At 45.1% G+C, this 12,451-nt stretch overlaps 1 protein-coding gene across 7 annotated transcripts in view; it reads right to left on the bottom strand.

Annotated features, from left to right (window-relative positions):
* Window positions 1-12,451, bottom strand: part of Sardh (Sarcosine dehydrogenase) — a 99,482-nt gene that overhangs the window by 28,158 nt on the left and 58,873 nt on the right. For all 7 annotated transcript variants that reach the window (XM_084586018.1, XM_084586016.1, XM_084586017.1 and 4 more), the window contains one exon: window positions 5,108-5,270. In XM_084586018.1, coding sequence (XP_084442144.1) covers window positions 5,108-5,270 — 163 coding nt within the window. The remainder of the gene's footprint in view (window positions 1-5,107; window positions 5,271-12,451) is intronic.

Raw genomic sequence — 12,451 nt, 5'->3', positions numbered from 1 at the left:
GACTCATCCTCAGGTGCCCTGCATGATTCGGTGTTAGAACCCACGGGTTTTCTGTGTATTTTTGATCTGTAGGGCACAAGCCATCGAGTGTTTACTCTGTTGAAACTGCGGCCCAAGACATCGCACGCCGGCTCGAGCGTGCACAGCGGCAGGGGGTGCGACCGGGGAGACTCATGTTGGCGTCCGTGAAAGAGACTCTGGCGCTAATGAGTGCTGAAGCCTTGCAGGTGTGTGTTTATGTGTGGGTGTTCGCGAGGATAATCAGGGTGTGCGCGAACCAGAGAACCGATGCCTGCGCATGAACTTAAACTTTGTGTGAGGCACAACTTGTGCATGCAAATCGTGTGTTTGTGTGAAGTGATTTTTACTTTTTGTTTTGCTTTTTATGCTGGTGCGCATGGTGTTTTGTATGTTGTTGTTGTGCCCCTGCAACATCTGGCTATTGTTCATCTGAATGCAGTGTTGCGGTCGCATTCGGGAAGTAGTGCATACATCTGAAGAGGCACTAGGCTTCATCGGTCCCTTGAATGAATTAATTCTAAACGGCGCCAATGGGTCCCATGTAGAATCTTAGAAGGGGCGTGTAAGGGACCGATGGGCACAACGAATAGGTGCGGGAATTCAAGGAAAGTATGTGGCTACCAGCCCAGCTCTTTGTTCTCGTAGCAGGAGTGGCCGCAGGTGGTGTGCAGACAGGAGGGCGCTGCGAGGCACCTGGCGAAGAACGCAAAGCTATTTAGGATGACGAGCGTTGCAAGCTGTGTGACAGACAGTGACGTGGGGAACACCAGCTTGCACGCGCCGTCTTAACCCCGCAGTCACAGGTGATACACACATTCACGCGGGCACCCAATGGAATGTGGTGGCGAGCCGCCTAACAATAGCACTGCACTCGTGAAGACAGGCGAGCCGTGGCGCTGACCGTTCTTTTCTTTTTCCCCCCTTTTTTTTGTACACCGGGTTGAGCGCGCTGCCTCGACCTCGCGGTTGCAGGAGAGACGCTCATTCACGCGAGCGCCCGATTGAATGTGGTGGCGAGCACTAACGAAAGCGGTTCACTCGTGAGAACAGTCCAGCTGTGACAGAACCATGGACCACTCTTCTCTCTCTCTCTCTCTCTCTCTCTCTCTCTCTCTCTCTCTTTTTTTTTTTTTTTTTTTTTATAGCAGCGGTACCCACTGACTTGAATGTTGCACCGGCCAGATGAATGGCCACGTTTACCGCGGAATGTAGGAAGGACGTGACCCTAGGAGTTGGGAGTTTTTCTTTTTTTTTTTCAGTGAGAGAGGGTTTAATCCTCTTGAAGTTGAAGGGGGAGCTGTACGTCATAGCGAACCAATCAGGTTGATGTTTGTTATGATTGGATGTTCTGTAAATTAGGGCTGGACCTCAGGGGGTTAATACCGAGTCCGAAGGCCCAGTCCAGCGTTCTGGGCTAGGTTTAGATGCTCTGCATAGTCGGCTATGCCGAGGTGGGAATATTTCCAAGTTAGCCAATTGCACCTTGCATCTCTGTTGTAAATGTTATAAATACTGTGTATATAAAAATTCAGTTATTCTTCTCGTCAACTTCTGTCTTCAAGTGTTCACTTCATACCGTCTCTGATGGGGCGCCTCTGGCACAAGGAACCTCTGCTGGACCATGTTACCGTCTCTGACAGCGCACCATGGGTGCACAAAGGAAAAGAACGAACTTCAGAACATTTAGTAGCACCCTGGATTTCCAAAGGCAACGATTCCTTGATACACAAGGGTGCATCGCCATTTTAATCACCTTCTTGCACCTGCCTTTGAGAGTAATGAGCAGCATAAGTTCACTTGGTCACATGCAAGCAGCCTTGAGTCAGATAGTTAGACAAGATGCTTAAATTCTCCCTGTTGTGCCCTTCTCTATGGCTGGCACATTGAGCCTTAAAAAGATACTTTGAGATAGCACACATGACTTTCATGACATTGTATGGTGCTTAATTAGGCGTACAAATTAAGCAAGTGCTGATCTTCATTGCACCCTACCCAAGCAGCATCTAAGAGTGATGGCAGAAAAAACAAGACAGTGCTTTGACGCACAGCATTTGAAAAGGGCACTGCATAATGTGGTGGCAGCGCCACTAACAGAGGCATCTGCATTCCCATGGGTGCTTGCTATACACTGTGCTGATGGCTGTTTCGCATGTGACAAATGGAACCCAATGGCACCAAGATTGGCCATTGTTCGAACTGTCAACTGCATCAGACTTTCCACGATGTCAGCATATAATAAGCAAAACTGTTTAGGATGTTTCAGAAGAGAGCCTGAGCTTGCACTGCAAGATGGTCCAGTGACCATGCCTGTGACATAGAAATGTGATGGCGCCGAAGTGAGCTCTCTTATACGTCAGGTTTGTAGGCATTCTGCTTATGTAGAGCTACTTAAGGCAATGTAACTACCAGCATTCAATGAATGTCATGCATATTATTTTGAGGACTGGCAGAGGGTGATGTTTGCAGACAACCCACAAAATTCACTGTACAGACTAGTGAACAAGATGCACTGTATCTGCTGAAATACATTACTGTGTCTAACAAAGAGTGAGTAAATGTCAGTTGAACAGTTCTTTACAATGCTTACTAACTATACTGTTGCATAGTCTGACTGTGCAATCCTGCGACTAGTGGCAAGTGTATAAATTGGTTCGTTGCATAGAGAAGAATACATAGCGCGACAGAGACGAAGACACAAGGACACACACACACATAGCGCTGGCTTCACATTCCCTTAATGCCTAACTTCGTTATGTAGTTTCTTAAATAGCACCTAGTTCGCAGACGGCTGCCACAACCATAACGATATATACTCAAGTTCATCAGAAGTGCTCAGAGACTGCACTGGTTTTAAGCAAGCGTCGAAGTGGCTCTCGTCATTTATGCAAGATGTGCTGTGCACTTCTCAATGCTATATACAACATAAGGCCAAGGACGCACATAAAACATCATTATGAATAACTAAGAAAAAAAAATGCACATTGCTCCTTAGGGCAGAATGCGGTGAAAATATTTTTGAAGCACATCATAGTGGGAACTGCAAATCTTTATCGGCAGCTGTTCAATTCTGTTCGCATGTGCAAGGATGAAAAATGTGGCAACTGCCTCTCATATAATGAGCATAAGCATAAAGGTGCTATACGATGTTGGTGGATACTCACTTTCTGCCCTGTGAGTATCCACCAACATATACATTAATATAGCCCTAGCTTTGGAATCACAAGAGTGCAGGGAAGCTGACAACCTAGTTCTAGGCACGTGATTCACTAACTCTGTGCACACTCAACAACAAAGTAGTTCACACGAGATATTTAGAGGCTAGGCTACAGGGAAAAAGAAGCCAGTAGCCAGAGCCGAAACTTTCGAAGCTGCGGACAATAACTATACGCAATTTCCAACACACACATTGGTTTGCTGCCGAATGGATAGCACTCGAGGCACCTTTGCTAAGGGCCATACTATGGTGCAACTGTTTTCCCGTGTGTGCCCCATATGTTGTAATTTGGGACTTACAAGATGCCAAACCCAGATTTATGAAAGGATCAAACTCTGAATGTCCATTCTGCTTTTTTCAGACTGTTCTGTTCTGTTATATTGCATTCCCAGGCTGCTTGCGGACCTTGCCGTGTTTCACACCGATGAGAGCAAATGGGTACATACCTGTGTGGAACCTCTGTCACTCTGTGCACTAGCCACAAAAGCAGCCTTCACAATGAAAAGGCCTCAAGCGCAACTTGCCTGCCCTGTTAGCTGTGACAACATCCAATAAGGTGTGAGCTTATCTTAGCCCCTGACAAAGTACATACCACAGCTAGATAGGGTGCGAAAGTCGCCAGATGTTATATTTTTTTTTAATGTGACAGGAATAACGGCCCCGTTCTGCATAAATCCAGCACCAGCATTTTTGACGACGTGAGCGAAGAAATCATGAGCATGGCTCCAGCAGGTGGTAGCTGGTGAGATAGCCCAGAACCGATGTCGCTTACAACCGGTAGCCGAATAATGTGGTAGCTTAAGACTGTATGCTAATAAGAACTAAGAGATTTTAGAGGCACAGATTAAGGAATCAGTAACAAGCAAACAAGAGACTTCATGTATACAAAACAGGAACTGCCAGGTGAGTTGCTGACGCAAGCCTTTAACATTATGAGGCCATATCCTCAAAGGTGCAGCTTAAGTGCCCCAACAATTCTTTAGGATTTTGTGAATATTTCGATGCTTCAAATATTCAAGTACACAATGCGGTGTTCGATTTGAGCTTCAAAGCGAATATAAATAGTTAAAAACCTCTTAAAGCACTTCGAAGTCCAAGAATGCACAAAAATAAGCTGTTCGCACACTCTGACACTTTGCGTGATTACACTATTCGAACGTCAACATGCACTGCACACGAGGCACAGTAGCTGTAGAGTGACTGGAGGCAGCCCAAACTGTGTTCAACGGCTGCGGCACAAACCACATCTTTAGTGGTCTGCTAATAAAAAATAACTTTTCTTGCTACTACATTTGGAGTACAAACTATTCGCTTCGTTGCGAAATTATTCGAACCAAATAGCCATTTGCTTTGTTGTACTCGCTTCAAATTGAAAATTCACTATTCAGACTTCCTACTTTTTTTTTTGTAACTGCTTCGTGGACTTTCCAGCCTTTCTCTGTGGGTTGGCTACTTATAAAATCCTGTTGTGGGTGCTGCTGCCGAGTAATGCTTGCTTTCAGCTGCTTCACAGAGCAAAGACAAGTCATTAAACCGATGCTGAATAAATGACAGTTAGCGAAACTCCAAGAACCCCATTTTTTGCCTTGAATGTTTTCCATCATGGAATGGCAGCAGATAGCTATTCCGTTCGCTCCCTCAATGTATACATACAAAAAAATGATTTGATGTCTTTTCTCCAGCATTATGTCCTACAGGGCCTTGCAGCAGCAGCAGAGCAAAATAATGGGCCTCTGTGCACGCCCAGCAACTAGCTGCGCTTGTCTAGAATGCATCTAGCCCCTTCTACATTCTTACATCACCAGCTTTTTCTCCAAACATTCCCAACAATGTTATTCCTCACCAAAAAGCAAAGTTCATCTTGGCACTTGCCTTTCTCCATGCTCAGTGAGTCGATGGCCCGGTACCCTGCGTTGACTAGACCAAAGGCCTTGCCTGCTTGAATTATGGCCGTATACACCGGGACACATGACGCTGAGGGAATGTGCAGCTCCCAGCCCATTTCACCGACAAACGTCAGGCGCAGTGCTCGAACCTGGAAAGAGCATGAGTGAAGATGATGTAATAAATGCAACAGAGCCATCCACAAAGCCGCAGCATTGATTGTCATTTACTCAACTTGCACAGTGCATGCTAAGAAAGAAACTTTGGAAAGAAATAGACAAGTTTCTGCAAAAAAAAAAAAAAGTCCACTCTGAAAATCTTTCAACCAGGCCATAACAAGCACAAGAAGCTTGAAACTTGATGCTTCACCACCTGAACTGTTGGAGTGTTTGGTGTACCCTGGCTAAATGCAACACAACTGTCTACTTGCCTGTGCTGAACTACTTATAAAACATGCAGCTACTAACTAGTTTCAGGAACTTGCAGAGAGCTATTCATGGGATTGTACAGCCACCAGAGATGTGTTCACAGCAGTTACAGTGCCTACGACTTTCCACACGATTACCAGGCTCAGTATCACCATTGCTGTAATATGCTCACACTAAAAACCAGTGTTTGGCCACTGACTGTCAAGGAAGTTCACTTGAACATTGCACAGTAGGCTAGAGTCAAGCTTGCAGCCAGGAGGAGCCAAATGAAGACCCTAAGACAGGACATGGCTGCCCCTTATTACTGAGCATGCAATCCACAGTGTAATCTTTTTCCCTAACCGTAAATATCCATTGTTCACACTCACCAATAATACTGTAACACAAAGGGGCCTCTGGCACATATTTAATGTTCCTCAAAGGCTGGGAATGCTCACAAAGGGGGGGGGGGGGGGGGGGGGGGGACTAGCCGCCCAACAACGCATATAACAGTGATAGTTTAATCGAAATGAAGAGTGAATGGGTGAAGGCGAGGCATATTTGATAGTAAGTTAAAAACCCCTAAGCTTTACAACAACGCACTGAATTAGAGACGGAAAATGCAGCAGTGGATTACAGACTGTTATTGAGATGATGATAATATTAACTAAGTGGGGATTAAGGTATCGCAATTTAATCAGGACATGGCTTTTGAGATGGGCTGATAACGGCATTTAGCATTCAGTATTTAGTGAGATAGTCGACAAGGTGGGGGTAAGGGGGGAGGGCTCAAGGAAGTGGTTTATTCCTTCTTTTCTCTTCCCTGTTTTCTGCTTTGTCCGTAGGAGGCAGAGGAGGTGGCCCCGCTGCAATGGTGCAGTTGTAAGACGCCCAACTACTCTGCCGGAGTACCCGGGTTCGATTCCGACCGCAGCGGATGCGTTTCGATGGAGGCGTCTGTGTGCTATGCGATGTCAGAACACGTTAAGGATCCCCAGGTAGTCGAAATTACCCCGAAGTCTTCCACTACGTCTCCCATTTCTCTCTACTTTCACTCCACCTTCCTTCCTTCCCTTGCGGCGCGGTTCAGGTGTACACATAAACAAGTGTGACAGATACTGCGTCTTTCGATTAGACGCAGTATCTGTCACACTTGTTTATGTGTACACCTGAACTGAGGTATTCCCCATCAACCCTTATATTAAACTGCTCTCATTCCAAGTCTCTGAATACTTCCTCTAAGCAAGCTGTGAATAGTACTGGGAAGATCGTGTCTCCTTGCCTAACACCTTTCTTTATTCAGTCGTTTCAGCGACAGTAGCGGCGCCGCGCATCTTGCTTTTGAAGCAGCGAGCCGGTGGTCGCTCTTGGCGGCGCGGGTGATCGCATTGCTTTGGAGCGTGGAGGTGCGAGCAGAAAATAAATATTTTTGTGATTCCGAGATCTGCAAATCAATAAACTGCTTGACAGAGCAAATATGTTGTTCCTGCCATGAAGCAAATGTGTAAATAGCAGCGTTTCGGTTCACTGGGCCGGTTCGTAAGACGTTTTGACTTGACGACCCATGTGGATTCTCAGTGACATATTTGCATTCAAGCTCGCAAATCGCATTAAATTTGGGCTTAATATCATACCATTGCAGCTGTGCAGAAGCGCTGCAGTGTTTAAACACCAAGCTGATATGTCAAGGTGGACGTGCAAAAGAAGGAGCCCTTCCTCTCATTAATAACCGCCTATATTTCTCCGCGTGCAGCTGTTCGTTACGGCTGTCATTCAGCTTTATTTTATTCTGATTCATCACCACAAGGTTAACAGATAAAAAAAAAATAAAAATATGATGGATAAGATTTGTAAGCATGGCTTCCTAGCCATACCGAGTAGACATAGCGATATGAAATGTGCACATTTTTCAGATGTACTTTCATTTTTCGAAGGGGTTAGCAATAGGAGCGATATATTTGGAATGCGCTAACTTTTCAGTTGTATTTTAATTTTTCGGACGAGGTAAGCAATGGGTCTGAATAAACGCAATAATTTCTTCACAGATTTCTTTTCCCTACTTGATCACGCGCTTTTCTCCCGGTAGTGCAAAGTACACACCTCGAGTGTTAATTTCGGTTGTTTCATTAAGCTCAAATGACCGTTTCGTTACTGTTTTGAACAGCAGCATACATTTGCCTCAGACTCCTGCAACAAACAAGCTGTTATATACTCAGTATATGAGCACGTGAACAATATATACACTCAATGGCAGCGCGGAAACATGCCATAAAATAAAATGTGAATATCCAAAAAACTGCCGCTTAAAGAGTTTGTCGCCTTTTAATGCGGCATGTTTGGTACATGCGGCAGTACCGACAGAGTTTTCACTTGCGAGCTAGCAAATCCATGCACACTAGTATTAACGAATGTTTATTTTGAAACTAGCGTAGCCAAACTCATAGATGGCTTCGTACAGTAGAATCTCGGTGATACGAACTCGGCTGATACGAAATTCGGTGTGATACGAATTCATAAAATTCCCCGGCCGAATTGCATTGCGTTCAGTGGGCAAAAAATCGGATGTTCTGAACACTTTTTCTTTTCACTACGGGTGATACGAACTTTGGTATCACGACCGGTCGAGGCCCACGCACACACGCACAGCGAGAAAAGAGTGCGCAGCACTGATAGCACGGATCACGCACATGCGCGTGAAAGAAGAATAAAAAAAAAATACAGCGGGAAAAAACTGGCGTGGCAACCCGCGGCAGCAGCGAAATTGGCGAAGGAAGGCGGCGATATCTTCCGGCGGCGAGCCCAAGAAAAGGCGCACTGACATGGCCAAGGAGCTAGGCCTGCAGCTGTCAATGTTGTCAACGATCGTTGGTCAGCGCGACCAAATTATGCAGAATGTGCAGCACTTCGCGATGAATTCTAAAGAAGCCATAACTGCCCACCATGTGAAGTTGGAAGAGGTTCTTCTAACGTGGTTCAGAGAGGTCACGGCGGCCGGCGTCAACATCGACGGAAAAGTGCTTTGTGAGAAGGCAGCGGACATCGCACTCACACTTGGAATTGATGACTTTCAGGCCTCCGGTGGATGGATTCACCGGTTCAAGGTGCGTCATAATCTTTCCTACAAGACCGTTTGTGGCGAAGGAAAAAAAGTCGACGCCTCCGCCGTGGAAGACTGGATGACAACCCCACTGCCGTCTTACATAGCGGGTTATGAGGCACGTGATGTTTTTAATGTAGATGAAGCAGGGCTGTTTAACAATCTCCAGCCCGAAAAAAGTTTGTGCTTTAAAGGCGATGCCTGCCGGGGCGGACAAAAGAGCAAACAGCTGATCACAGTTTTGTTTTGTTGCAACGCCGATGTATCGGAAAAGATGCCACTGACAGTCAGTGGCAAATATCAAAAGCCCCGATGCTTTAAGGCAGCCGGTCGATTGCCCTGCGTCTACAAGGCGAACAAAAAAGCATGGATGACGTCTTTTTTGTTTATGGAATTCGTCACGTACCTCGACCGCAAGATGTCTTGCCACAACAGAAAAATAGTGTTGCTGCTGGACCAGTGCACCGCCCATCCAAAACAAATGACACTACAGAGTGTTAAGGTGGTGTTCCTGCCCCCGAACGCAACAAGTCATTTGCAGCCACTGGATGCTGGGATTATAAGATGTTAAGCACCATTTCAAAGCTTTGTTGGTGCGCCGCCTCCTCGCGAAGATTGAAAGGAAGGACGCGAATCTCCAGATCACTCTTCTGGACGCTGTGCATTTTCTTGCAATTGCCTGGGATCGCGTCGTTCCTACGACCATCGCCAATTGTTTCGCGAAGTGTGGGGTTTTCAAATCCGCTGTGGCTACTGCCTCGCAAGTGCCAGAGCCGATTCCCATCGATGTCTGGAATCAACTTGACGTCGACTGTTGCGTCGACGATTTTGTCACCGCGGACGACGACCTCGCCACCTGTGGTCTCCACACGGTTGAAGATATTGCGGAGGAAGCGTCATCACAGCCTGGCATTCCATGCAGTGACGGAGATGACGACGACCAAAGCGTTGATGACCCACTGCCGACGGCAGCAGAAACGATGCACGCCATCGATGTTCTGCGGCGCGCCGTGACCTCCGAGTCTGTGCGGGAGAAGACAGCGGCCCAATTTTTCAGTTTCAAAACTCTGTTATCAGATCTCGCAGAAAAGAAGGTGCAGAAGGATATACGAGATTTCTTTCAACGAAAATAAATATTTCGTACCTGTTGGAAGGCTTGAAAACGGATTTTGCTCGTTTTTTGGTGATACGAAATTTCGGGTGATACGAAAATTTTCGCCTCCCTTTGAATTTTGTATCACCGAGATTCTACTGTATTTATGACCGATATGACTTACAGCTGCTTATATAAAAGCCAAATCTCACACGAACGATGACACAACATTAAGAAGCAGGCCCGCTTGTGAAAATGCGTGCTAAGGCAGCGGCGCTATCACCGACTAAGCCGCCATGTCCTGCTGCCGCTGCGCCACCTATAGGAGCTGCAACGACCAAATAGAAATTTTGTTACTTTCTTTATGCAGAACTATGGTTGCTGTGAAGCCACTATATATGTCTTCCAGTAATTTCACATATGGCTCACCTACACCCTGATTTCGCAATGCCTGTATGACTGCCGATGTTTCTACTGAGTTAAATGCTTTTTCATAATCAATGAATGCTATGCATAAGGGCTGATTATATTCTGAGCATTTTTCTATCACCTGGTTGACCATATGGATATGATCGATAGTAGACTACCCTTTCCGAAAACCTGCTTGATTTCTTGCTTGTTTGAAGTCTGATAGTCCTGACTCTGTTAGCGATTACCTTAGTAAACACTTTATACGTAACTGATAGTAAGCCAATTGGCCTGTAATTTTTCAAGTCCTCAACGTCCCCTTTCTTATCAATTAAGATAATGTTAGCATTCTTCCATGATTCTGATACAGTCGATGACACCAGGCATTGCGTATACAGGTGGCCAGTTTTTCTAGCACGATACCCCCCCCCCCCCCCCCCCCCCCCCCTGTTTTTCAACAAATCTGTAGTTATGCCTATCCTCCCCAGCTGCTTTCCCCCTTTTCATAGTTTCTAAAGCTTTCTTAATTTCGTCCTTCGTTACTGGCGGAACACCTGACTGCTTTTCACTACTGCCTATCTCATTATTGTCCTGACTACTTTGGCTACTATATAGATCACTATAAAACTGCTCGGTTACTTTGACTATTCTGTCCAACTTCGCGATGACATTGCCCGCCTTGTCCCTAAGTGAATACATCTATGTTTTGCCTCTGTCCAATTTTCTCTTCACTGCTTTTAAGACTGCCCCTTTCTAGAGCATGCTCAATTTTCCTCGTGTTACACATCCTTACGTCGGCCACCTCACGCTTAATGATTAGCTTTGATATCACTGCCAGTTCTATCCTGTCGGCTGGGTTGGAAGCTTTCATACTTTGACGTTTGTTAATAAAATCTTTTGTCTCCTTAGACAGTTCACTGGTATCCTCTAAAACTATTCTACCACCTACTTCTACCACGGACTCAGTAATGATATCTATAAAATTATTGTTCACTGCTTCTATTCTAATATGTGTAGCGAAGTGTTTGAATACCCTTCTCCAAATAAACTTTAAATTAAGAATAGGACCCAGTCCAATATTAACCTTATTTTATTCTGCTTCACTTCGCATTTTTTATTTGAAGTTGTTCCCTATATTACCTTATGATCTTTCAGATCACATGCTCGCTACTGAATGATAACCCAAATGATTCGTAATGTGGCAGTGCTGAATCCGAATGACCCTCGAATAATTCGACAGGCACTGAGATTGCCTGTGTGGCAGGAGTATTACACACAAAGGTAGTATACAGCATAATATGAATATATGCTGGGTCAGCATGGCATACCAATGCATTTACACTGTCATGCTCCATGGCTATTTTAATAATAAGCATCAAATATGAAGTTGCCCATTTGTGTAGGCAAAGATTACACAAACACCACCTTCTATCCCCTCCTCTACCTCGTCCTTCTGGACAAGACCATTAAGAATGTACGTGTTTTCGGTGCTACATTATTCTCAGCAGCGTTGCTATAAATCTTAAAACAGCTAGCAGATTCAGAAAAACCTGTCATTGCCTTAAAAATTGTCCACTATGTCAACACGGTGCTTTTCAAATGTGTTGCTTCCAGAAGAAAATTTTAACAGCCCCGTCTGGCTTTCAGCATAGACTTCAAACCACTGGGATCCGCTTTCCAGCTCAAGACTGACACCAAGGGAAGTTCAAATTTCAAAGGATATATTAAACTGTGATTGAACCAAGTACCAAGGAAATCCCTTCCTCAAATGACCAAGACCAATAAAACTCAATCTACTTCTGCTCACTGATTTCCAGGGCTTTAAAACTATACCAAGCATCAACTTCATATTCTAATTTGCTCACATCAGCCCTCTTAGGGCAAAGCAATAAGTGTTCGGTACTTAGCAGGTTGTCTCCATGTCAGAGCCTTACATGAACATTTGGGATTCGTCTCGAGCAACCACTATTCACGAAGTCTGGTTCACTTGCCAAGAAATCTAATGCGCTGTTAGACATTTCTGCACCAAATTCGTTACAAAACATACACAGATAGCAAATAGCCTAAACTTTTTCCCACAACAAAGTATTTCAGAGGGGTGCCACATATTCAGCAACGTGGATCACCAAATGCAACCAGGGAATGTTTTGAGCACTCGCTCTAAGAACAGTCACCAAAGTGCCCCCCTGCCCCACTTCTTGTTGTCCCTCAAAGGTCCGAGAGGCTATGGAAATCTTATTCTCATTCCTTTCTTGACACAAATCTTCCTTTCTTGACACCCCTCATATAAAGAGTATAAAGAGTACCTATGCAGAAAAACAAAAAAG

Source organism: Amblyomma maculatum, unplaced genomic scaffold (assembly GCF_055883805.1).
Source record: "Amblyomma maculatum isolate TAMU_Amacu unplaced genomic scaffold, ASM5588380v1 scaffold_13, whole genome shotgun sequence".
NCBI lineage: Eukaryota > Metazoa > Arthropoda > Arachnida > Ixodida > Ixodidae > Amblyomma > Amblyomma maculatum.
This window is presented reverse-complemented; position numbering and strand designations above follow the sequence as displayed.